This window comes from Alosa sapidissima, chromosome 21 (genome assembly GCF_018492685.1).
Source record: "Alosa sapidissima isolate fAloSap1 chromosome 21, fAloSap1.pri, whole genome shotgun sequence".
Classification (NCBI taxonomy): Eukaryota; Metazoa; Chordata; class Actinopteri; order Clupeiformes; family Clupeidae; genus Alosa; species Alosa sapidissima.
In genome coordinates this window covers 13,339,604-13,366,111 of record NC_055977.1, presented here as the reverse complement: position 1 = coordinate 13,366,111, position 26,508 = coordinate 13,339,604, and the positions used below count along the sequence as shown (strand labels likewise).

The 26,508-nt window shown below is 45.2% G+C and overlaps 2 protein-coding genes across 6 annotated transcripts in view; both read left to right on the top strand.

Annotated features, from left to right (window-relative positions):
* The window catches only part of hivep1 (HIVEP zinc finger 1), a 59,971-nt gene extending 39,587 nt beyond the window's left edge, over positions 1-20,384 (top strand). For all 3 annotated transcript variants that reach the window (XM_042076257.1, XM_042076258.1, XM_042076260.1), the window contains exons 3-9: positions 2,941-2,994; positions 6,980-12,798; positions 12,927-13,060; positions 13,338-13,513; positions 14,804-14,905; positions 16,703-17,367; positions 18,483-20,384. In XM_042076257.1, the coding sequence (XP_041932191.1) occupies positions 2,941-2,994; positions 6,980-12,798; positions 12,927-13,060; positions 13,338-13,513; positions 14,804-14,905; positions 16,703-17,367; positions 18,483-19,733 (8,201 nt within the window). In that variant the 3' untranslated portion in view covers positions 19,734-20,384. The remainder of the gene's footprint in view (positions 1-2,940; positions 2,995-6,979; positions 12,799-12,926; positions 13,061-13,337; positions 13,514-14,803; positions 14,906-16,702; positions 17,368-18,482) is intronic.
* Positions 20,385-20,763: 379 nt separating this feature from the next.
* On the top strand, positions 20,764-25,544 carry edn1 (endothelin 1). Of its 3 annotated transcripts, none has more exons than XM_042076364.1 (5): positions 20,764-20,830; positions 22,942-23,092; positions 23,198-23,344; positions 23,570-23,674; positions 24,333-25,544. In XM_042076364.1, the coding sequence occupies exons 1-5, from the start codon at positions 20,797-20,799 to the stop codon at positions 24,472-24,474; spliced, it is 579 nt and encodes a 192-aa protein (XP_041932298.1). In that variant the 5' UTR covers positions 20,764-20,796; the 3' UTR covers positions 24,475-25,544. The 3 variants fall into 3 exon arrangements, with proteins under 3 accessions (XP_041932298.1, XP_041932296.1, XP_041932297.1); XM_042076362.1 differs by lacking the exon at positions 20,764-20,830 and adding an exon at positions 22,233-22,660; XM_042076363.1 differs by lacking the exon at positions 20,764-20,830 and adding an exon at positions 22,234-22,660 and having other exon boundaries at positions 24,336-25,544.
* Positions 25,545-26,508: the final 964 nt, after the last annotated feature.

Below are 26,508 nucleotides of genomic sequence, written 5' to 3'. Positions count from 1 at the left end.
CTATGCACTATGAGTCTGCAGTAATATGCATATGTAAAAACCTTAATGCTTCTTTTGCTTTGGTAGGCATCTGAAGAACCTTTATGCTTCTACAGTAGTTTTTCCAGAGCATAGGGTATAAGTGACTGACTTTGGAACAGATTTAAGCCAGGTTGGGGCCATATCGACCTCAAAAATAGTCACATTTTGAGACTGTTCCGCTTTGATCTCAGTTCTCAGACATCAGGTCAGCCAGGCCCAGTCTAAGTCACAGTCCTAAGTCACAGTCACCGGTTATTACCCTACCTGTTACAGAATTAACCCATTTCTTACCCGTCCATCTATGCCTTCATGACCGTTTGGTGAAAGGGGGGGGGGCTCATCTTGGCCATGTCAGAAATCACATCATAAAAGCCTGGAGGAAAGGGAATTGGCTGTGCTCCTGTGCAAACTGTGGCGCTGGAATAACAACAACATAACAGTGAGGTCGTAACGAGGGACGCCAGCCCCAGCCGCCTAATCATTCCCCCCACTGTCTTAATAACTCCGCCGCCACCACTCCCGACAGCACCATTTCTCATTCCTCAAACTGGCCTGAGGGGGGAGAGAGAGAGAGAGAGAGAGAGAAATTAGAAAGAGGTAGAGGGAGGAACAGCAAGCGCTTTGGGTTACAGGGCTGTACGGTTCAGTATGTGGTTGTGGTCAGTCGAGGGAAGGCATGGGGGAGTCCAGTAAGCTCTGGTGGTGGTGTAGTGGGGGGTGGGGGTGCAGAGGTGGTGGGGAGGGCTCCTATTTGTGGTTCTTTATGTAATGAGTGAAGTCAGTGGTTCCGATTTGCAGGAGGCAAGGGTGGGGTAGGGGGGTGGTAATTCTGTTGACGCTTCTCAAAGAGGCCCAGTACACAGTTCTTTACACGTCATATCTGTGGCTATGCGCTGGATCAGCAAGCAGCCGCCACAATGCTGCCCCCATCTTCAAAAATAATACGCAAGCTAAACAGGAGAAATCCCCGGACCGATTTAGTCGTGTCTCCTGTTTCGCTGGAACTCATCCTCTTGTTAGCCTTGGCAAGCGCGCTGGCACTGGCCCAGGGGAGGTGGCTGCTGGGGAGGGAGTGGGGAGTGCGGAGGAGGACGTCCGAGGGGAGAGGAGTTGCTAGCAGACAGATGGATGGATGGATGGGGGTTTCACATGGCCCCTGAGACCAGAGCTCAGCTCTGCCAGGAACACACACACACACACACTCAAACACGTAGCATGTTTTCCCTCTGATAGGATGATCTCTCTCTCTCTCTCTCTCTCTCTCTCTCTCTCTCTCTTTTTTTCTCTCTCTCTCTCTGTCACTCAAGACTGTGTATACACATACTGACTCAAACACACACACACAGAGTTAAACAGAATAGCACAAGCTATCATCAAGCCTTCATTATTCTGCTATGTTGTATAGTGTTTCTCATTACTTGCATTCAGTACATGCAGTGTGCATGTTTTAGATGAGTGTCCTTCTTTAGCCGTGCAAGTTGTGTGGTTCTGTGTGGGTTCAGTAACTTTCTAGATGTTTCTATATGATGGGGAGTGAGGTATAGAGGGGGGGGGGTGTGAGAAAGAGAAAGACATAGAATGCTGTCCTGAGAGGATGGCAGCAATGGAGTTACCTCATGTTCTGGAGTGTTTCTATAAGAGAGATAGGTGTGGCTCTGTGCACACATACACATACACACACACACACACACACACATTCATACACACACACACATTCATACACACACACACACACAAATTCATACATACACACACACATTGTATTCATACACACACAGACACACACATACACACACATTCATACACACACACAAATTCATACACACACATTCATATACACACACACAAATTCATACACACACACATTTTATTCACACCCACACACATACCCACACACGCAAGGTGTATAAACCTCTGACCTCGACCTTGCTTTTCAGGGTTCCCCTCCCCTAGCATGTTCCTGGCAGCTGTGTGTGTGTGTGTGTGTGTGTCTGTGTGTGTTTGTTTTTCTTTTGAAATGTCTGAACATCCGCACTCGTCCTTGATTCATGTTTGTGCAATGATCTTTTTTCTTTGCGCAATCAGTGTGTGACAAACAGTTACCGTTAGCCCACACCCATACCTCTTTGTGCTGCTTCAGGTTCTCCCTTCTGTTTCTCTGCAATGTTTTTGTTTTTCATTCTGAGGTTGCAGAGTTCATTTTGAGCCTTTTAACTGGGTTATTTAGTTTGTTTTCAGTTAAAGGCATGAGGTTAGCTTTTTCTACTGTTTACAGTAATGTTAGAATGAGGTATGTCTTTTTTTCCATGGTCACAGATGCATTTGGTTGTGTGTGTGTGTGTGCCTGTGTGTTTGTGTGCGTGCGCTCCCTCAGCTGATTCATTCTGTAATCATTGTGTGTGTGTCTTCCCTTAGCTCATGTTCTGTGTGTGTGTGTGTCAGTCTTTTGCACTCCCTTCCCCCCATCTCTCAGCATACCCTTAGTTGGCCAGTTTCTCTTACATAATCTTGATTAATTACAGTAAAATACCACAAGCACACGCTCATGCGGACTCTTCACCTACCACCTACACATGCGTACGGATTACTTACTGATGGAATGTGGTTTTTGTTATTTTTCTTTATTTTGTTTTTTGTGTGTAGCCGATTTTCCGCATCATTTTAGAGCATTTTTCACTTTTAAAGCAGATTTGTTGTCCGTGATGATGTCGGTGGGATCTGGTTGGTGTAGTGTGTTTTTTTTAGCATTTTCATTTTCTGAATGGGACTCTACAGTCTCTTTATCTAACAGTACCCACGGTAGCTTCTTTGACTGTCTATACGTCTGTGAGCTTTCGCATGAACTGCCTCTTTTCATCTCTGTATTGTTATGCTCCAAAAGTAATTCCTATTCTCCCCTCTCTCTCTGTCCTGTTACAGATAAAATCGAAGAGGCACAGAAAGAGCTCAAAGCCCCCAAAAGCACTCACAAAGGTAAGAAAGGTGTCCATGTTTCCTTCAGAATAGATTATTAAAACTTTTTCTTCCTTGTCTTTGTTTACATCTTGTTGGCAGTCACTCACCCACCCAGCACAGTGTTGACACCTGGTTGGAGTGTCTGTTGTGAAAGCGAGTGGAGGAAACGCCATTCAGCAGTAGCTTCGTTCCTTTGTGCTTTGCTTAATACACTTCAGAGTTACCATATCCGGTTTTGCCTCTGTTTTGGTTAATGAAAGATCTCGTTCCACTTCCTCTCAATGTGGAGTTGGGGTCCTTTCTGTACACAGTGATGCTGCCCCTGACAGTAGAATGGTTACTGGCAGCACAAATCAGTGTGTGTGACTAAGACGAATTCCCGTCCATTTTACGAATGTACATGGTCCCATTCTTGTGGTTTGTTTAACCCCCTACCAACTCTTTCCGTTTGTTTTTTTCCACCTCTGCTTAGAGAAAGGGACACGCAATCCGTTTTCTTTAATGTGACAGGAACAGCTCATTAAACCGAGGAGAAGCCGAGGGTATTGTTTTCCTCACAGCTTTACAGCCTAACCAAGCTTGAAAATTTCAGACACACCCCGACGACGGCTCTATTTCTCCGTCATGGAGATGATATTACTTTCTCTCCATCCATCCATCCATCTGACTGTCCATCTTTCTTTCCTTCCCCAAACCCTCTCCTCCCCTCATCCCTCTCTCTTTCTCTGTCATTCTTTCTCTTTTCTCTGCCTCCCACCCACCATGGCTGAGCTGTGTTCCTGTTCCTGTCTGTGCGTAGGCGATGTTTAGTGTTTCTGTGAGGCTGATTAGGAGTCTGTGTACGCTTCTCCATTCCCTCCGACAGACACTTGCTGGGTATTCCGTGTGTGTGTGTGTGTGTGTGTGTGCTTGTCCTGCCTCCACAGCAGACCATGTCTTTGCTCAAAAACCCATAGGCAGCCTAGTTAATTGTCCATTCAGATCGTGGTGTTCACATCTTCCCAACCTAAAATAGATATCCAGGGGTGTGTGTAGGCTATTTGTTTTTAAAAATGAGAACATTTGCATTCTTGTTTTTCATAATGTAAAGCAATCAAGTATTTTTTAAAAAGAATAAGCTTTAACATATTCGTACTGTAGTTGTAATAATTTCTATAATAGTGTAATAATGTAATTTTATGATTTTTCTGATTTTCTACAAATCTTAAGACCCCATTTTTTTTAGTCGTTTTGTATATAGTTGTGCTATGTCTGTGCTGTTAAAATCTCCACATATCTAATGCAGCAGCCTTTTCAGTTAAATGCAGTGTACAAAAAGTACAAAAAACTCTAGGACAAATTCTCACAAACCCTTGCTAAACCATGACCTAATGGTGTGAGGTAAGTGGCACACAGAAATGCAGTAATGTGATCCGTTTAATAGTTAACCCCATGTTTGACCCCAAATTTCACATCTATTGCGTCAGTACCTGACAAGGAATTACCTTCTGTACACATTCACCTCAACATTGTTTTGAGGGAAAAAAAGAGAGTGAGGAAGAGAAAGAGTGAGAAGGAGAAAAGGAGAGAGAGAGGTAAGAGAAATATTGGGGATTAAGAATAGAGGGAGAGAGATGGAAGGGGAGAGAGAGGGGGCAAAAGGAAGACGAGAGCGAGAGGGGGGGGGGGGTGATTCTGTTTCAGAGCAGATTAGCCTACTCGGGGTCTTCCCCGTGGAAAAGCCTGGGTGGGGCTAGACTGGGGGTTTTTTAAAGAATGCGATCTAAGAATATACAAATCCTTTCTCAGAATACAGCTGTCCAGTGATGTCGTCATTGGCCAGGTTAATCTCACTGGCTTAGTGTAGTTAAAAGTAGTTAAGGTTTTCAGCCTATCAATACATTAATGGGTTTTGTAAATAGATGGTTCTTTGTTGGGTCACTCATGCTGGCTTAGTAATAGTTCTTGATCAAGTGGGTTGCATAAGAACGATATTTTTGGCAAGAAGTGCATCCTTTGTCGTGTCGAGTTCCTCCACTGTAATATGATTGATTTGATATTGTTTACTCCGAGATGCTTCTGGTTTGTGTTAGTGTTGTGCGGTTGTTGGGCTTTGTGTAGGAAATAAGATAATGGACTTAGCCAGAGGCTTACATAATTCAGCCCCTTTATGGGGGAATACCCTCCTTTGCCAGGAAACCATGATGGGATAAAGCTTAAACTCCCTTCAGCATTGAACCACATTTCTCCACTTCGCTCCCAGCGCCAAGCCAAATTACGAAGGGGCTCCCCCAGCTGAGGCGGAGCTTCTTAGCATGGTGGGGGTTTGGTGACGGATTTGGTTAGGATTTTAGATTTTTTTTTCTCCCCTCTCTCGATACTCATACTGCATAAAAGGTTCATTGTGAGGGCTGACTCTGTTTGTCTGGATGGATCCTAACTCTGTTAGAATGTGGATGTGGTGTACGCAATGAAACATTGACACGGAAAACCATGTGGTTTCAAAAGGTGCATGGATTAAGCACAGTAATGGATTGGCTTTATGCTGGCCTATACTGACATTTCTGTTGCGCTTGTACGTGTACACACACACATGCACATACACACACACACACACACACACACAGATACACAGAATACAGGCAGAATACATACAGAAGCACATTAAGCAAAACCATACGGAAAGGCATACACGGATATTGACAAAAGTCACTGTGGCGTTAGTTACCCTTTTTCTATTTCTCTGTATACTAGGTTAATTGCAAGATGTGATTAGCACACAGACATCAGCCAAGAAGGAGATAATTTGATTAATCTTTTCTCAGCACATCACATCCGCACATACACCATTTCAGATGGAGGAAGAGAACGAGAGAAAGCGAGGCGGGTGTTGGATAGCACTGGAGAGAGAGAGAGAGAGAGAGAGAGAGAGAGAGAGAGAGAGAGAGAGAGAGAGAGAGAGATGGGGGAAAAAGGAAAGAAAAGATGAGGGAGGGAGTGTGAGAGCGAGCGAGTGAACGAACGATAGAGCGAGTGAGGAAGAAGTGGGTTTTGCACATAATGGTGCGTGGGCCTTAGTGCTTGCAGACGCTCTGTGGCAGAGGGAGAACTTCCAGAGCCCAAAACAGAGAGCCTCATCAGTAAGCTGTCAGAGACAAAAAGACCAGGCAGTGCTAGATCTGATCTTGGTCAGAGGAGTAATATTTTACTGGAATTAATGTGAATCTGCTTCTATCAAAACACGATGCGCAGGTACAGGCTCTTCTTTCATTTTAGTTATAAGATGAGATGGTAGACTTTTGACAATTGCATGTCGTTTTGCATTCTCAATTATTTTTTAAAATTACAGGTCTTGTAATGTAGTCACTATTATTGCAAAGATAATAATAATAATAATAAGTAATGTGATCAAGACATTTGGTTAATGCCTTAATTGTAGAAAATTGACTGCACATAAAGATATGTACATTTGTTGTGATGAAATTGGCAAAAAAATATGCGATGACTGCCTGCATTGAGCAGGGTTATGTAAGTAACATCACATCCAGTTGGCATAACATGTTAGGAAATTACATGTTATAAGGCACAAATTTGAAATAAAAGAGAAACAATTAGCATTTAGCAATTAGCATGGGCATTGTGTTGTCCTGAAAAATCATGATTATGTATGAGTTTTGCTGTTAAAGTTTCAAAGTTAAGTTTTGGAACAATGTTATGACCAGACTCCTTGCCAAAGGCTATTAAAGGCTCAATGCTTTTGTTGAGGGACACACTACCTTTTTTGACTGTTTTGATTATGCGCACCTCTCTGGCAGTGTATTCATTTTACAGGGCTTTGGGGAAGTAGATATGTGGCACAGCCTCAAGACATTTTTGTACACCTTTATGTTATGCTCTTCAGATATATGCATTTATTTGATCTTTAAAATCTATGCCTTGATCTCCAAAGGAAACTCTTCAATGAGCCAGGAATGTCTTGATTTTTTGTATTGATTTTTTTTATTTCCTTTCTTCTGTCAAACAGGTATCAGCGAAGGTACCACCAGCCTTAGAGGTTCAGATGGCATTAAAGGACTGAAGAGGAAAAAGGTGGTGGCAGAAAACCAGCTGAAGAAAATACCCAAGTCTCCAGTAAAGAAGCCGTCACAGGCCAAGAACCCTGTGCCAACGCCTGGCACTGCCAGTGTTCACATCTCCAACAGCCCTTCAAGAGAAGATTCTCCCTCGAGTACCAGCTCCAGATCTACGTCCAGTTCGTTCCCCAACAGTCCATCCTGCTCACTGGACTCCGCACAACACCACCAGGACGCAGACGATGGCCAGCACCAGCAGGTGGCGCCATCTCCCCATAAAGTAACAACGGAGGAGGGAGAAGTGTCATCCTTCACTGAGTTGCAGCCTCAGAACCTACAGGCTTGCAGCGGGGATAAATCAAACTCTTGCGACTCCACTAAAGAAAGCTGGGGTGAGAAATTGGATAGCGAAGGCACCTCCACTACTGCGCACCCAAGTGCTCCCCTTGACGTCTTGCTCAAGGCTATGGAGCCAGACTTTAACACATTGACTGAGAGGAAGACTGTCGGACATATACAGAAACCGGGGACATCTGGTGTCAGTCATTCTGGAATACACACAGCTATGACAGCCGTCAAATTCGGCCTACCACCTCAACATAGGCTCATGCAGGCTTACGATACAGCCAAACACTTCTACCCTGGCCCCCACATGACCCCGCAGCCTGGGGTGCCAGACACCAAACAGCACCAGGCAGCTTATATGCACCCAACCTCCCAGCAGTACATGACGTTAGGTGGCGAGCACCAGTCAGCTAAGCCAGCTTTTCAGAAAAGTTATAGTGCAGGGCAGTCAACTGCCATGACCCACGCACCCATTCCCTCAGGCTCGACCGGACTCCCACAGAGCCAGCCACCTGTGGTGCAAACGTGCCAGTCACTCTCGGCCAGTGTTCCCAGCACCATACAGGTCCCCGTCACGCCAGGTTATAACCCTGTACAGGTGGCCACAGTAGTGAACTTTGGCAGCTTGGAGCAAGTGTGCAGCATTACATCTAAAGAACAGAAACCTAAAAAGCAAGGCAAATACGTCTGCGAATACTGCAACAGGGCCTGCGCCAAACCCAGTGTACTGCTAAAACATATCCGATCCCATACGGGGGAGAGGCCCTATCCTTGCGTTACTTGTGGCTTCTCCTTTAAGACTAAGAGCAACTTGTACAAGCATAAGAAGTCCCACGCACATGCTATAAAACTAGGACTCACCGCGAGGTCGGATTCCCAGTCTCAGTCACAGGAGTCTGACAAAGGGCTCGGGACGCATTCAGATGTCGACGAAAGTGGGGAGAGCGACGAAGAGGGCAGCACGGCTGATCTCGACCCCGACTTGTCACAGAGCAGCGCCTCAGCCTTGTCTGACAGTAGTCTGCTGAGCTTGGGCACAGTTCAGGGAGGTCAAGGTGAATCAGACCATCCGGTAGTGTTTGAGACCCTGAAACCTGTAAGTGGTCAAAAGGGCATTGACAAAGTGACGGCACCCCTCCCCAAGGTGGTGGTGTACCCAGTGAATGTCTCTCCACTTCGGGCCGACAGCCCTAGAGTAACTGACCTAACTCCCGAGCAGGCAACTGCCCAGCGGCAGAGAGAATGCCAGGCAGTCAGGACCGTCTTGTCCTCCCTGAAGGAGGTAGATTGCTCCAGCCCCTTGCAGGACTCAATAAGCGAGGATGAGGATCCACAGGGAAAATCACCAGGGGGTGGCCATGCCCAGTTACAGAGGCAACAGGCTACTGATTGCTCCCAACAGCAACAGGGCAAGTGCCTGCTGAGTCCTCGTAGTTTGGGCAGCACCGATTCGGGTTACTTCTCCCGCTCTGAAAGTGCAGACCAAGCCATGAGTCCACCGAGTCCCTTTGTGAAGATAACCCCTCCGGCAGACAATGATGTTACCAAAAATCTGCCCATTAATCCCTCACCTATTGTAGTTCCACTTATGCATGCAACTAATATTGAAAAGACACACATATTGGAGGGGCAAATGCGGCCTCCACTGGACTCTAGAACACTCTCTCTAGAAGAGCGCATCTCAAAGTTAATATCAGACAATGAAGCAGTGGTTGACGACAAGCAGTTGGACAGCGTTAAGCCAAGACGGACCTCCCTGTCAAGACGGGGAAGCATAGATTCACCAAAATCCTATATCTTCAAAGACTCCTTCCAGTTTGACCTGAAACCGTTTGTAAGAAGATCAAGTTCCAGCTCTGACATACCAAAGTCTCCCTTCACCCCGACAGAAAAATCCAAGCCAGTGTTTCTTCTCTCTGTTCCTCCCCAGTATCCAAATATGGACTGTTTACCAATAACAAGGAGTAATTCTATGCCCACAACTCCAGGACATTCAGCACTTCCCCCCAATGTCCTTCCCCAGCCCCATCCTTTGAGAATCTGCCATTCGTTTGATGACAAAATCAGCTCTTTCAATGATGATGTCTTTTCATCTGCACCATCCACACCTAATCCATCAGTGCATTCTCGCACCCTTGTGAGACAGATAGCAGTTGAGGATTCCACAAACGAAGGATTGCCCTCAGTCCGCTCTATGGACGAGGGTTATCATGGACCAAGCATTGCAATGGAAATGCAGAGGAGCAAGTCTTTTGAGCATGGAAACAGGAAACCTCAGCAGAACAAAGGGACCATGTTTGAGTGTGAAACTTGCCGAAACCGTTACAGGAAAAGGGAGAATTTTGAGAATCACAAAAAGTTTTACTGCTCCGAGTTGCATGGTCCAAAAAACAAGCCTATTCCTGTCAGAGAGCCAGAACCGGATGTGTTTGTGCAGAATGTTCATCAGCCCTTGATGGGAAGAGCAGTGTGTCACCCTGGAATTGTAGAGCAACCGACAATGATAAGAAAACGGAGAAAATTGAAAAGCTTTGGGGATGATGACGATCAGTCTCCAACTGACAAAAATCCACCATGTTCTAGAAGTTTTGATTCCTGTCAGATTCCCTCCAGAGTAATAAGTGGTCAGTTTACCCAGAGAGCTGTAGTGGTTAACCTGCAACCTGCCAACAACACTGGGCAGATACCTCCAGGTCAGCTCATAACAAGAGTTGCAGAGACACCAGAGTCAAGGCTTTCTCCTGCAAGAGACAGCAGCATTAACACCCCCACCAAAGAAAGAGGTGAGATGCAACGGCAAGGCAGTGGTACATCTGTCATAAGACACACCAACTCTCTGAGCAGGCCAAATTCGTTTGAAACATACGAATCTATTGACCAGTCCTCTCCAGTTGATCCTTCAACAAAGGACATCCCAGGAGCAGTTATGCCTAGCACTGAATCATCGGCTAACACTGCATTGCAGAATTATCACAAAGAAATGTCAATACCTAAGGTTTCGAGTCAAGACAAATACATTACTGACACCCCTAAGGAGCATGCACCAGCCAGTGAGAATGCTCCCCCTATCCAACAGTCAAGGCTGGTCCGTCAAAACAACATTCAAGTTCCTGAAATTCTGGTTACAGAGGAACCAGATCGAGAACATGAGAGCCAGGTTTTAGAACAAGTGGAGAAGCCTGCAGACACCTTCAACTGGCCTCAGCGGAGTGAGAGCCTGTCCAAGCTACCAACAGAGAAGTTGCCACCCAAAAAGAAAAGGATCCGGCTGGCTCAGATGGAGCAATCTTCGGGTGAATCAAGTTTTGAGTCCTCCCTCTCCAGAAGCCTTAGCAGAGACAGCAGTCTCTCACGATGTTCAAGCATGTCAGCTTCATTTGAAAGGGATGAGCCACCCAGATCCGATAGTCCTTCCCGGGAAAGTGTCACCAAACCACCAGATATTCAAGGACCATCTACAGCGTGCAACACACTCAGCGTCCCAGTGATGATGAGACGAGCTGCCTCAGAACAGATTAGCTGCACCCAACCGTCTATTGCTATTTCTTGCGACTACCGCAGCAAGTCTTTTGACTGCAGCAGCATGTCTCCCAACAGGTCACCCTCTCCCTTGGACACAGCTATGCTCAAGAGTCCCCAGCCTGCAAAAGCTGCACAGGTACCCCTTATTGAAAGAAGAAGAGGACCTCTTGTTCGTCAAATGTCCCTGAAGATTGGACCAGAGAGTCAGCAGTTTGTTGGGAAGCAGCATACAGTTTCTCTTCAGAGGGCTCCTTCGTCAAATATTGTTTCTGTTCCTCAACACAGGCCTCCAATGATCCACAGGCCGAATTTAGCCCAGCCTTTTGTTTTACATTCTGGAGAGCCACAGAAGAATGAACATGTAGTCCAAAGCATTAACTTGGGCAGTCAAACTCAGCATCCACAAATCCAGGGACTTCCTCATCCATGGCATCAAACCTCAAGAGTTGTTTCAATCCAAAAGGTGCAACCTGCAGTCCAAGTCATGCCTTGTCAGGCAGATTTGCAGAGCAAGCCTGCTGAACCACCTAAGAGCTTTGTCCCCAAGTATCAGCTCCAGTACCCAGTTCTGAAAAGTCAAACATACTCCTTCTCTGGTCCAAAGGGGACACAGATAGCCTTGCCTGTTATAACAATACCCATTGGCAACGAGATTGTAAGTGTTTCGAAGGCAGCTGATGAAATACAGAATGTATACGTTGCACAGCAGAACCTTCAGACTATGCCCAATAGAACATCCATTGTTTTACCTCTGGGTATCCAAGGAGACGCACCTTCACAGAACCAATCAGGATCAGCCACAGTGCCACAGATTCTGATAACTCATGAGCAGGTTCTCCCTCCTAGCAGTGTGGCTTGCAAAGCCAACAGTTCCTCCGTGAATATTGCTACCATTGACAATAAATCTGGACCAGAAGTTCACACAGAGAGACAACAAGTCCAAGTGCAGCCTGGGACGAACACACAGAGCCATATAGATAATAATCGTAGCACTCCATCTCTTGGCTCTTTGCACTGTACCCAGAAGTTGGCATCAGTTAACCTCTGCCCACAACAGGAGCCTATTGCCTCCAGTAAGCGCATGCTCTCTCCTGCCAACAGCTTGGACATTGCCATGGAGAAGCACCAGAAACGGGCAAAAGATGAGCATGGAGCAATGTGCCAGCCAACCGATGGCAGGTCCCTCAGTTATCTCAATTCCAAGATGGCAGAGGTGACTCGTCAACGGAAGCTAACACTCGTCAGACAGGTTTGCACCACTGAACCTGCAGATAGTCCCATTGAAACTGAAGCCCCGCAAGACCTAGAGAAGTTGGATCCTGGCAAAGACTTCCCAGCACCTGATACTGGCAGCACAACAACCCCCGAGATTACTGCTCAAATGCAGGATGATAAGCCACCTTCTCCAACAGACCATCCCATGCAGAGCCCTGTTAGCCGTACCTCTCCAGGGGTCCAGAGCTATCCAGTCCCTGCAAACGCTGCCCCTAAGCCACAGGAGAAGTCAGAGGAGCAGCGCTGGTCTTCTGGCAAATCGCCTCTGAGGCCTCCCACTTTTCAAGGGCAGGTGAAACTGGCCTCCTCCGTGTCTGTTGTCAACACTCGGGACAGCCACCGCTTGTCTTTCCCCAGCTTGAAAACAGCCACAACGTTCACCTGGTGTTACCTCATCAAGAGGAGGCCACTGCATGTTCCTCAGACTGACCAGAGGGCCTCTGCGTACTCTGCCTGGCCAGTCAGCCAGAACAACCCCAACCCGTTGGGCCTACCGACCAAAGTAGTCATGTCTCTGTTTGATTCAAAGCAGAAATCTAAGAAAATACACTACACCCAAGCAAAAACCACAAGTTTGAAGTCCGACATATTGACATACTCCAGCAACCTGAAGGACATTGTCGCCAAGGTAGAGTTGATAAAACAAGCTTTAGAAAATTGTGCTTTGGTACTGTTGATCTTCTTAAATTAGCACTTCATACATTATTTATTTGTCATAATCATAATTCTTTTAACACTGATACTTTACTCCTTCAGGTCTTGATCACACAGAAGTCCATCTCCACTGAAGGCAAGAGTAAAACTCGACTTGAGTCTCGACCCACCAATGAGGCTGACAGGGAGTCCTTATCAAAAGCGGAGCCTAGACGGATCAAAATATTTGATGGAGGGTAGGTTTGTGTTGGTTTATTTGAAAGGGACACTGCATGTTAACTAACATGTTCAATAAAGTCAGCAATATAAGTGTACTAAATTGATCCATACAGGCCACCCTAGGAAGAATACATCTCTCCCTTTACATTGGCGGTCCATGTGCTATTAATTTCATTCTCCCAACTGCAGTGTGTATAAAGTGTCTGTGTTTGTATTGTTTGTACTGAAAAACCTACACGTGAAAACAAGCAAATAGGGACGCATCAGTGATTGTTGGTGTCTGGTGTCTTTCAGATACAAATCGAATGAGGAGTATGTGTATGTCCGCGGACGTGGCCGTGGGAAGTATATCTGTGAAGAGTGTGGGATTCGCTGCAAGAAGCCCAGCATGCTTCGCAAACACATTCGCACCCACTCAGACGTTCGACCTTACCACTGCACCCACTGCAACTTCTCTTTCAAGACTAAAGGTGGGCTTGAGTGTGATGTATTTAATTATACATTCTGTATTTATTACATAAACTGACGTTATTATGCAGTCAGTAGTTAATGTACATTTAATGGTTATTATACAATTAATAAGTATTTATTTATAAACATTTTTTTTATTATACAGTCTGTATTCATTATTTATGCATTCAGTATTTATAATATCTTTATATCAGTTTATTATTATGCAATTAGTATCTGATTTACATTTTTTACTCTTGTTGGCATAATAGCCCTTATCTCAATAATCAGTATTAAAAATTATAGTAAAAGTATACAGCACTGCCTTGCAAAAAGATGAACTGTCTCAGTGGTTTTAAGTTGCTTATCATTATAAGCAATTATTCACAATAAGTCTGCTGGAAGGGAAACGTTGAAAAACTCAAATCATTGTGCATAGTCATCCCTTTTCATTTTAGGAAAGGCCAGACAAGAAAAAATATGTGTGTTCCTCATTTCATATGCCAACATGATTCAAAGTACTTTACACAGCCATCATAAAATACAATTCTTAAAAACATTAATTCAAATTAATTTAAGAACATATAAAAGAAGAAAAAAACAGAAAGTTAATTTCTATTAAGATAACTGAAATTAAAAATGAGAGCAGGTTTAATTTCAGTGAAAAGTAAAAGAGGCTTTGAATTATTTGCTTTGAGATATCACCGATCACCGTTATTTAATTCAGAATAGCTGAAATGTTTTAATTATTTTCAGAAATCGCTGCAATTACACATTAAATCCTTCCTTCCTCTGCGCCATCCTCGTCTCTTTTTTTAACCTGAATGCCCACAGTTTTTTTTTTTCTTTTTTTGAGTACCATTTCTTCCTCTCTAAAAAGGCCAGGATGATTCACCGCAGTCAAACTTGTCTTCCCACGCTGTGCTGGGGAGCTGTGGAACAGCACACAGTGTCAGCTGCACAGCACAGCACTGCACCCATCACAGCCCACGTTCCTTTAAGAACTTCTTTATCAGTTACTCACCCAGCAGTAGCACATTCAGCTGCGGACCTGCAGACGTGCCGCCCTTTACGTAAGCTGCCCCTCTGGTACTCCGAGCACATCCCACCTGGCTAACCCTATGAATGTCCTCTCTCCCTCTCTCTCTCTCTTCTCTCTTTTTGTCTTTCACTCTTTTCTCTCTCTTTCTCATGTTATTCTGTTTTACTCGCTTCTCTCTCTTTTTCTCTCTCTCTCTCTCTCTGTCACTCTGTTTCTACACTTTATTCTCTCTGTTTCTGTCTTTCTCCTCCGGTCTTTCTCTTCACAGGAAATTTGACCAAACACATGAAGTCTAAAGCCCACAGTAAGAAGTGCTTGGAGATGGGAGTATCCGTGGGTTTGATCGAAGACCAGGATGCAGAGGATTCAGGTATTTACAGTGAATGAAAATTGGAACTGCAGAGTGCAGAAAAATGAGTGGGCAATAAGTGGGTTTATAACCATGACCACCGATGAGTAACACAATTTTAAATGCCACCAATCAAAGATACAATGATCTGAGAGTGTATACGTATGGTGACTACACTCACAAGAATATAATTGGGGAACATGTTTGGTAAAAATAGCAGAATATCTCACTTGCTAACATTAATTTCTACGGATTGCTATACATCAGTTCATTTATACATACTTTATACATCACTTTCTATTTCCGTATAAATCATTTTATTCATCAAATAGGGGATTAGCAGTATTTTACATGTGTCAAATAATATATTTGTTTCCATAATGGCTAATGTTTAGCATGTCCATTCTTGTACAACAGGGCACACACACTGTAGTTTCTAACTAGGGCCCTTAAACTTTTTAAATTATACGATAACAAAAAGAAACTTATGAGCATGACTGAGCCTGATTAGTCCTTGTTGAGCTGGTTTAAAGAATGGGTCCCTGTAAACACAAATTATCTATGGGTCCCCACCCCACCGTACTCCCTCAGCATCAACGCCACCTACACGTGTACCTTCAGTACCTCGGCTAATAATAACAACAAACACTAGCATTAGATGTGGATGGTACCTCGCTGGTTTGCAGCAGCAGTGCCGATCAATAGCTGTGCCACAGCCTAATTACTAATTCTAAATGCAGCCTCTTCGCTTGTTAACTCCGAGAGCATGTGGGTGGCAGGCACAGCATTTACAGGGAGGAAATTGCAGTATCTAATTTTAGACAAAAAAAAAGAAAGGGAGCAAGAGAGTCTGAAAGCAGACTATGGTCCCACTTGCTCAAAGCATATTTGTTTTCTCTCTCCTTGCGCTCTCTCTCTCTGTCTCTCTCTCTCTCATGTGCATATCCTTGTAAACACAGTAAGGATCGCCTGCTGTTGTGATTCATAGCTGTAATTATGGCATGTCATTCCTTTGAACCATCACAATATGAGTTAGTAGGCCACTGCAGCCTACTGGGGTATTAGACATATCCTGCAGGTGTCAAAAAGCTGATTTATTTATTTTTAAAAGGATGATTTATTTTCTTTTATTTATTTTTAACGGTCCAAGTCCATTTGTGCTATTTCTTATCAACCATCGTACCCCTACCAAGTGTCTCGAGTTTACTAATAACATGTAGTGAACAGGTTGCCAAAAGTGATTGATTTCCTTGCCCTGTAAGGGAATACTGTAATGTCCCTTGTTACTTTCAAAAGTAAAACGTCAAAAGTTTCAGCTTTTTCTGATTCCCAGGAACAGATGTGCTTTTTACGGCCCGGTGCAAGCAATGTAATCACCACAGTAGCGAAAACCTGTGGGGCAAATGTACACGTCCTGAACTTGATTTCTCCCACTTGTTGCTGCAATCTAATAGTTTGGTAGATAGAGAGATAGATAGACAGATAGATAGAGAGAGAGAGAGAGAGAGCGAGAGAGAGATAAATGGATAGAGAGAGAGATAAATGGATAGAGAGAGAGATAAATGGGTAGAGTACTTTATTGATCCCTGAAGGGAAATTGTAGTGTTCCAGTAGCAATTCCCTTAAATCACAGGCACACCTAAATTCAATGGATAGCATTAGCATCAGTTAAAGAATAAAACCTATGGTATGAGATGTCTGTTCTCAGTCTATGTTTATTGTATAATTGCCAATTAAATAAACTGTAAATAGATAATATGGTGCTGCGTACATGCAGTACATGCAGTTAACTCTGAGGCTCTGAATTCTTCTCATCAGGAGACCGAGGAAGAGGAAGCAGTGCTGACCGCCCCGACTCTGATGGCGACGACTCGGATGGTCCTGAGGACGAGGACAATGACGGAGAGGAGGAGGACGAGGAGGACAGCCAGGCAGAATCGGGTCTCTCTGCTACGCCCTCGGTCTCAGCCAGCCCCCAGCACTTTGGCGGTGCACAACACGACGTGGCACCCAGCTCGCTGCTGGCGCAGATGTCCATCAGCTCGTCCCAGCTGACCCCACCGCCACCGCCGCCGCCGCCACCCCCATCCCAGCTCCCACACACTCACACTCATGCCCTTCCTCACACCCAAAACATGCCCCAGACCCCCTCCGCTGACCCCTGTGACTCTGATTCGGTCGCCATGCTGAGCCCTGTCTCTCCCACCAAGCAGATGACCATCTCAGCCATGATCCTAAGCCCTACCACGACAAGCTCCTTCACCCACTATCCCCTCGCCACCCACACCACCTTTGCCACCGCCACCACCACCTCAGTCATCGCCCCCTCCTCCTCCTCCTCTGACCCCCACGGCTCGGACACCGAGTCCGTTCACATGATGAGCCCCGTGTCGCCTTGCAGGCAGATGTCCATCGACTACCCCGACTTTGATGTGCCCCCTAGTCCCCCAGCGCCGGGCAAGGGCTCCGCCAAGCTCGGCCAGGTGAGACCTTCCGTGTCCTCCCGGTCTCTGTTTGTCTGCCCGTCGCACCCCACTCCTCTGCTGCATGTGTGCCCGTGTCTGTGTCCGTATCCGTACCCTTGTTCGTGTCCGCACCTGTGCTTTGAGTCCCGCATGCCAGGAGCTTCAGCCAAGCTCCTGTGAAATGCACAGAAAAGGTGAATGGATTTCAATAGAAACAAACTACAAAACAGAGGTGCCCAGAGTCAGGACTAATTCTGATTTATTTATATATGTAATAGATCTATAATGTATGTGTGTGTGTGTGTATATATATATATATATATATATATATATATATATATATATGTATGTATATGTAATATCATGTATATTCTCTTATCTTTTATCTTGTCTTATGTGTTTGTGTTATTTATCTTCTCTTAGAGTTACCATAGCTGTAGAATCAAAAATACATTTTTAATTTTAAATACATTTTTATCAAAAATAAAAAAAGTTGAATTGAAGTAATAATGATGACAATCTTAGTTTTGTTTTCCAGACCTAGACAAATTGTCAAAAAAGACATAGTTTGAGACATGTTGTAAATTATCATATTATGTTAATAGACCTTGTGTCAATAATTTTGTTTACAACTTGTAAAGCTGCTGTGGTCTGGCGAACAGTTTATAAGAACACAAAAGCTGTGTCATGGAAATTTGGTTAGAAGTTCTGGAAAAGTGCTTGTATTGTGGAAGTGTTTTGAAAAATGTGTTGGTAAACATGAGTGGGAAATTGATTCAGCTAATCCCCTGTCCTGCGGGGCTGAGTAGAGATTCAAGCCACATGTCTTAGATTAGCGTTGCAACTAAATACTGTAAGATGTGAGGTCTCTAGAGGCAGGAGTGGGCACCTCAGCAATAAACAAGCTTTTTCATGAGTTCGCAAGAGTTTGGTTGCAGCTCTGAACTTCTCCAATGCAGTTTTCTTTATGCTCCTTTAAAAAAAACATTCTTTATGCATAATTGTTTTTACACTAACTGAAGTTGTTATTGAAAGTGTATAAATGAATCCAAAAGCTAATTCAGAACAAAATCAAAATCTATTCTTTGCTAGTTTGACGCTAACGCTGAATCTCCTTCTCCTTCTTTGAACAGGGTGGCAGTGCCTGTCCCCCCGCCATGTCCTCGAGTGAGTCCGGAGTGCCAGTGGACCGCGGCACTCAGACGTCCTCCTTCGCCCCACAGGGTCACCTTCATTTCCCGTCGCCGGGTCCCATGCACCTCATGGGGGAGTCAGGAGCGCATACGCACCTCTTCAGCCACCTGCCGCTGCATTCCCAGCAGCCCTCGCGCTCCCCGTACAGCATGGTGCCCGTGGGCGGCATCCAGCTGGTGCCCGCCGGCCTGGCCGCCTACTCTACCTTTGTGCCCATCCAGGCTGGCCAGGTCCAGCTCACCATCCCGGCGGTGAGCGTCATCCACCGCAACACCAGCCCACTCCCGGGAACCGGTCCGGGCTCGGGACCCGGGGCCAGTCCACCAAGGCCCGGCGGTTCTCCCAGCGCCCAGCCCTCGATGGTGGTCCAGGAAAGCATGGGGAACATGCTACCCTGCTTTCCGCTGGGCCAGATGGCGGGCATCCAGACCCTGGGGGCGTCCCAGTCCGCCCTGCAGTCGATGGGGCTGGAGGCGCTGGGCGTGATGGGCCTGGCCAACTCGGGCCTGGCGCCGACCCAGCTGCTCCAGCAGCAGAACCTGGCCCTCAACGCCACCCTGGGCGTGCAGGTCCTGGCCGCCAGTCCCGCGGTACAGTCTAGCATGGCGCCCCAGACTCACATCCCAGGCCTGCAGATCCTCAACATCGCTCTGCCAGCCCTCATCCCCTCCCTCAGCCCCCTGTCCACCCTTAGCCCCCTGCCCTCTGCTTCTCCTGAAAAGCTGAGCAGCCCGGAGGCCTCTGCCGGACCGGGGCCGGGTCCGTCCACGAGCCCCTCTGTTTGCGCCGTTGCGGACTCCACGCCCGTTCTGACTCTATCGGCCAGCCCTCCAGTGGCAGCGGTGTCCGCGGCCCCGATGCCGCCCGTTGTCGTGACGACACACGCACCGAGAGGCGCCCCGCCCTGCAGGTCCAGCTCGGGGCCCGGGTACGGAGGGGAAGCCGCCCAGCCTGTTGCCTGCGCGTCGGAGAGGAAGGGCAAGTCCCCGCCACACCAGGCCCGCTCATCCCCTGCCTCTCTGGACGGCGCCTCGCAAACAGCCCCGACTGACTCCTCCACCGTCACCACAGGGGGCGCTAGTGAGGCAAGGTCCCTGCACAAGCACACTAGTCCCAGACCGCCAGCCCTGGCTGATGATTGCAGCGAAGCCTCCAGCGATGACGAGGACCGACTAGTCATCGCCACCTGAATGTCTGAAATGAAATGTTCTTCTCTTCTTTCTATTTGTCTCTCTTTAATCTCTTGCTCTCTCTTTCTTTCTCTCTTTCTCTCTATTTCTTTGTTTGTAATACTTGCCACTTTGTAAAACTGAAAACACTTCAGGGGTCTAGCTGTACAGACCACCTCTAAAAAGCACATTTTCTGACATTGATATTCTATGTGCAATCATAAATGATGATGACCAATCATTTTATTTTTACTTTTTTGTCAGTTCTGAACAGTTTTTTCCTTCTTTTTGTACATGTTGTATAGACAATTGTGCCTTTTTGGAGTTTCTTGTTTAGGAACCTGTACATAATACCTTATGACTCAGTAGTTGCTTGTGTTTAGTAGATGCATTTGGAGTCTAAAGAAAAATCGGAGGGAAATATTTTATTTTGAAATGTTTTATGTCAAGTGTAAATTAATGGGAAATACATGTCAGTACCAATATATAAGCATTTCTATGGCATTGGGCAATGTTTTTGTGTACAGATGTTGTGTTCAGCTATTTATTATATTCCATCTAGTGCCCATCACAATGATCCATAAGTCCATAGGTATGTGTACAATTGTGGCTTTACATTGCTATATCTATACCATCAAATGTATCAGTAAAAAAACTTTGTTTACAAACGTTCGTATTGCCTCCGATGTCTTTTTGTTTAACCGAATGAAAACACTTGACACAAGGTCCACAAGGTTGTTTGTCTCAATCAGCCCGATTGTGGTGCTTTGCTGCACCTGCAGAGCACTTGGCCAGCCTTGAGAAGCACTGCAATTTCCATCAGTAATGAGGGCCCTCGGAGGTAGCTTAACCACGTCACCACACAGCCGTGTCCAAGACGACAGAGAGAGAGAGAGAGAGCTTTCATTGACTGAGATTTCAGGCTTCTCCAGAGAGGGTGGAGTCCTTATTAATACGACCAGGGGTTAGAGAAGGAAGGGTGAGTCATTCATTCTGCCTATACAGTGCAGAGGCTGACCGTCAAAGTAACGAGCGCCTGCCGGAGTGCGACAAGACAATAGCGACACCTAGCGGATGGCAAGCGATGCATCTGCGACGGAGTACAGCAGACGCTGCAGGTGGGTGGGGAAGATGTTGCCTGGTAACCGTGCCCACAGTTTCCGAGAAAGAGTGGGCACGAAGACTTGAGAGGTTTGGTATGGCTGGTTATTTTCCTCTACCGAGGTGATAGCCCATCTAGTACTGAATGTTATTACTGGAACGTTACGAAACAAGGCTTTTTGGTGAGATCTCAGTCATCGACAACTGCCACTGTAGGCTATTATCCAATGAGTGCACAGAGACTGGGAAAACTCTAGACTTGTTGGGGAGTGAGGGTAATTGCACTCCGTCCAATGGAAACTCTAACGCCATGCTTTGATTAAGCCTGTGAAAGAGCTGACTACTGGGTGTTTCTCTAAAGCATTTTCCACTGCAGCCTCTTGGTCTGCGACACATTTGTTTTCCGTCATTAGCACATGTGAGTGGTCCAACTCTTTACATACGCATCGATAATAAGAATGATGACGGTTCTTAACTGTAGGCCTACCATTAGGAGAGCCTGTGAGAGGATACGAGGCTTAATGCTAAATGTTCTTGAGGCTGCAATTTTAGGCCACTTTAAAAGGCATCCCTGAGGTTATAAAGAAAACAGGAGATAGGCCTGTAACCGTGCATTCTTTAATAATTGCCTTAATGCATCTCTCCCATTTATAGGCCTACGCGACTGTAAATTGCTGGTTTAATGTCTTGATATGACTTCCAAAGTTAACTGGCACGAACAGGGATAATCAAAACATGTGATTCCATTTTATGAGTGCTTTCAGGACAACACTATATGTGAGTAAGATAAATGTTGTAGCATAGGACTGTTTATTTCTCGTTTGAGAGATGAATCTTGAATGTGCATAAAAATGGATTGGGTAGGTTTAGCCTACTTCATTATCATTATCTTTAAAAAAAAGACCGGAAGGTTGTTCCCCTAAAAGAGCAGGCTTCTGAAACAGAGATAGCCATGCGGTCAGCTGTCAACCTACACCCACATTTACAGAAAAGGTATGCAGGTTGGCCTATATGTAGGCTACTTTGAATAAACTCCGAGGCCCTGTATGAAGCAGGTTACGGTAAGTAGGTCTAAATGACTATTTTCCCGGTTCATGTAGGCTACACACTTTATAGGACCTCATAGGAGACATTGTAAAATGTTGTAGCCTATTATAAGTTGAATACATATAAAACAGCCTACCTGAAAACATTGGGTTATTATGTGTAGATGATATGTCAATCATTTGTGTGGAGTAACACTATGCTCTGCATTTGGTAAATGGTAAGCTTTATGACAGCATGGGACAGCATCTGCTGTGTAAAGTAGCAGGCCGAGCCAATTTTTGTCCTTGGCTGTTATTAGATTGCCCTCTGGTGGCAGTTTCACGCAAATGCTGGGGGGGGGGGGACACACACACACACACTCGTCGGAACTTGGCTCGCACGGCCACCCGGCGTCTCCATCCCTTCAAAATCTCGGAATTTCTTATCTTAGTCTGCATGTTGCTTGTCGGTGACTATTAACAAACAGCATTGTCTGCAAGAGGGCCAGAGGACAAAGCTGTTTACACGCGACGGCAGGGCGAGAAGGGGGAGTTGGTTTGCAGAGGTATATAAAGGATCTTGTAGTGACATGTGTAGAGTTGCGGTCAGAGCATTAGAGTTGGAGTGGGAGTTTTTTAGTTAGGCTACTGAAAGAAGACTTCTGACCGTGGAATATTCTGCCGACCAGTATTTATTAATCAGCTTGACACAGTTATTCGCGTGTTTTAATCGTGCTGCAAAACTAGATTCAGTTTTAAGGATGGAATTAAGAATGATTTTCTCCGTCATCTTTATTCTGGCATTGGTGATTTTACATTCAGGTGAGTTGGAGACTGCCTTTGATTCACCTCTACAAATATTTGTTTTATTTGATCTTCAGCACAGTGGTGTTTTAGGATGATATCATGTATCCTCAGTTTGTGTTTTTGATTATTCTAAGATAGCATGGGCTGTAGTAAAACTGTGTTAATGAAAACCAGGTGTAATTGGACTGAACATACCCATTTTCACTTATGATTATATGGTCGTTGGAAACTTCATAGTACTAATGTGTGTTAAAACTTTTGCATGACCCTTGTTTTTGAATTATCTCTGTTTTCAGCTGCATCGTTGTCCATCGGAGAGGTGACGGTAGCTGGTACATCAAGCCCTGCGCGCCACATCAGATCGAAGCGCTGCTCTTGCGCAACTTTCCTCGACAAGGAGTGCGTCTATTTCTGTCACCTTGATATCATCTGGGTCAACACTCCAGAGTAAGCTCAGAATTTCAAAGACTATGTGGGTCACTTCACTGAATTTAGAGGGACGCTTTAATGGGCTCAGTACGCAAGTAGCTAAAGTTGCACTTCTCTTCACAGGCGCACCGTTTCCTATGGACTGGGCAACGTCCAGAGAAAGAAGCGCTCTTTACGTGACATCTCAGATTCAGCGCAAAAAACCCGCTGCAAGTGTAATGACGAGAAGGACACAGCATGCATGACTTTCTGCGATACAACACAAAACAGGTATGTTATTAAACAGACTATTAGACTTACGGACAGAAGTTAGCCTTTATTGCGCGTGTGATGTGCGCACACAGTCTTGTGCATATGTTTTACGCACAAGGTTTTCTTTCGCTGGATAGGGCGCAAAACATATACTGTGTTCCAGTTTTCTCAACTTTTAGAGCTTTGAATCGATACTCATTTGAGCTACAGTTAATTTCATGACGCGTGTTCTTTCGTTCTCAGGTATCAGACTGCTTCTGTCAAGGTGATCCACGCCGCCGAAGGCGATGGCTGTGCCAAGAAGCAATGCAAACACGAGCAGACTGCCAAAACGAGGAGGATTAAACGGTAAGAAAAACCTCAGACTGAAGCTAGTGAATACCAGAGGTCTGTTTGGGGAATAATTGGACGCAGTAATTATAACCTCATGCGAAATAGATGTCATCTGTGAGATGTATCTTCCAAAGAGCATAATTTCTCGGTGCACACCGCATCATTGCACAATCATGTCGAGAAGGACGGGCTGTTTCGCGCGGTTTATGGCATAATTAGAAGGAAATCTGACAGATTAAAGCAATTCACTAGAATAAATTCATACAGTCTGTTCTCTCTGCTGGCGACTTTGAAAAAGAATGCCATGAAGGAATTTCCCACCCAGTGAACGAATTTCGTTCCCGTCATTCTTGGAGCAATGTCTGAGCAGCGCAGGATAGGAACACGTGTACCATCATGTTGGAATGGGGGACATTTGAGCCGTACATCCCAAATTTTAGGCGCCTCTGTCTGCATGCTCATCTGTGGAGAACTCATTACAATGGAAACGTATCCCTGTAGCGTGCTTTGCATTTCTAGCAAATACAATGAAGACAGGTTGGCATGTTGATCACCTTGTGGCACAAATAACAGGGCATTCGCCAAGTGGTGCGGATGACAATGTGGATGGAGATGTTGTTTGATTTTAGATTCATGTAGCATTCCTAAATGTTTGTTTGTCTTTTTACACCAGCAGAGAGCAAAGAAGGAGGAACGAAGTGGACGAGGCTGCCCGTAGGGGCACCAGGAATGCCCGTCTGCTGCTGGAGAAGTGGAGGAACAGGCAACAACACCATCGTCAAAAAGCCTGGTTGACCAGGAATGCCGCTTCCTAAAGAAACACCTGAGAGCCACTGCTGTTTACCTCAGCACCAAGGTAGCAAGGGGGCTCACCTGGAGGTCTACCCACCAGTGAGGAAGCGAGGATGTGCCAGCTTCCTCTTGCTTGTGTTGGAAAACTCACCGGGGGAAGCAGGAGCGGGCATTCTGTGAGGTCTCCAGAGAGCTGAAAGATGGGCTGCACTGTGTGCCATTGTCGGCCCATCACTGCTGGGATTGCCGCGCTTCCCCCTGTGGAAACGGAGAGGAAATGGCTGAGGGGTTTCGCTGGCCTGCACGACACACCTGTGGCGAGGTGGTGACTATAACAGGGAGTTGGCTGAAGGACCAGTGAAAATCCCGCCTGCTGCTGTTTCAGCGGAACAAAAGCCACCTCGGACCTCCCAAAGACTCTGTGCTGCCGGTGAAAACGAACAACAGAGAACCACAACTCCTCACTCAGTCTTTCACTGGATGGACATTTTCAATAACAACTCTCACTCGCAAGACACTGGTGAAATCAGGGGACTGATTTTGTTTGTTTTATTAATTTAAAAGAAATTAGCTGATTTCATCAGACTTTAAAAAAGCTAGTGCCACAGATGTCTTTACCAAACAAGAGTGAGTCTTTCTCAGGGACCATACTGTCATATTGCAAAGATTGGCCGGTTTCCCAAGGAGACAAAAAATAAATAAAACAACAAAACAAGAGACGGCCACAGAAGGAAACTCTAAAGGAGATGTATATGTCAATTCATACAATTTAAGTTTTGTATTTATTCTATATTATTGTATCTATTTTGCCCGAATTCAAATTAATTATTTTGTCCCCATTCCCCACTTGTCCTCATTCATAATTATTTTGTAGTAGTCATGTTAAATCATGAAATTATACATATTGTTTTAGAAAATCTTAAACAGGTCTATCCTAAGGAAAGTGAATAGTTTATCCATGTCAAACATGAAATGTACCGGACCACATTGGCCAGTTACTCTTGATGTACTTCATTTCTGTGAAATGTTTCACCCAAGTGCCAAGACTGGTAAATAACTGTAGCTTTTATCAATTAAACTTGTTTAAACTAAACAGTTCACAGAGTTGCTTATGTTAAGATATGCTTTTGTTACAGTGTACAACACAAATTGTATAACAGTTGCCACAAGTACCATTGGACCAACACTTGAACCTGGATAAACCTTTAATAAGGTTTCGGCATTCGCTGAAGTGATTACATTGAGCATTGCTTGCGTGCAGTGTGGCTATCAACAGTAACTTAAACCAATAATTGGCATCCTACTGTGTTGTTTTTACGGAAAACATTATGGAAATTGTCACAACTGAGCTCAAGTGTCAGTGGAGGCTTCAGGCACATTTTGTCCCATCATGGGAGCGGATGTCAGGTGTGTTGATATCATATTTAATTCAATTTACTGAAGTGATACATTAACACTGACGCATATTCTCAACACAATAAACCAGCCAGCTCCCCAATTGAAATGCTTCATGGGTTACTCAGCAGGGAACTTGAGAACCATTCGCTTCATTAAAATATCATACAATATGTTTGGCTCGTTTACATATCTTCAGTGTGTTCAAATTACACTCAACCATTATGTTTTATCTTTTGTTATCCAGATTTTATCAGCCTTCCACATCCTCCATTATTTAATCAACATTTGCCCTTGGTCCCTTCCAAAATCTCAGAAATAGTGTTTTTTTCTTTCTATGTACTATACCTAGATAACTTAAATAGATTTCATAAAGAGATGACAGATCTAAAATGATGGGGATGTCATCTCTCTCTCTCACACACACACACACACACACACACACACACACACACACACACACACACACAGTGTGCGTGCCCCTATATATAGTAACTTTAGTAATTATCCAAAAATCCAGCATAGCCCTTCCTCTGTGGGGTTCTGAGTCATATAAAGCTTCACTTAAAAACCTCATCAATGCAGCTTCTGCATGTCTCAACAGCCTCATGCCAGCCCTACCAAACAGCTATTAGACCTCTTCTCTGGAAAGGGTGGGTAGC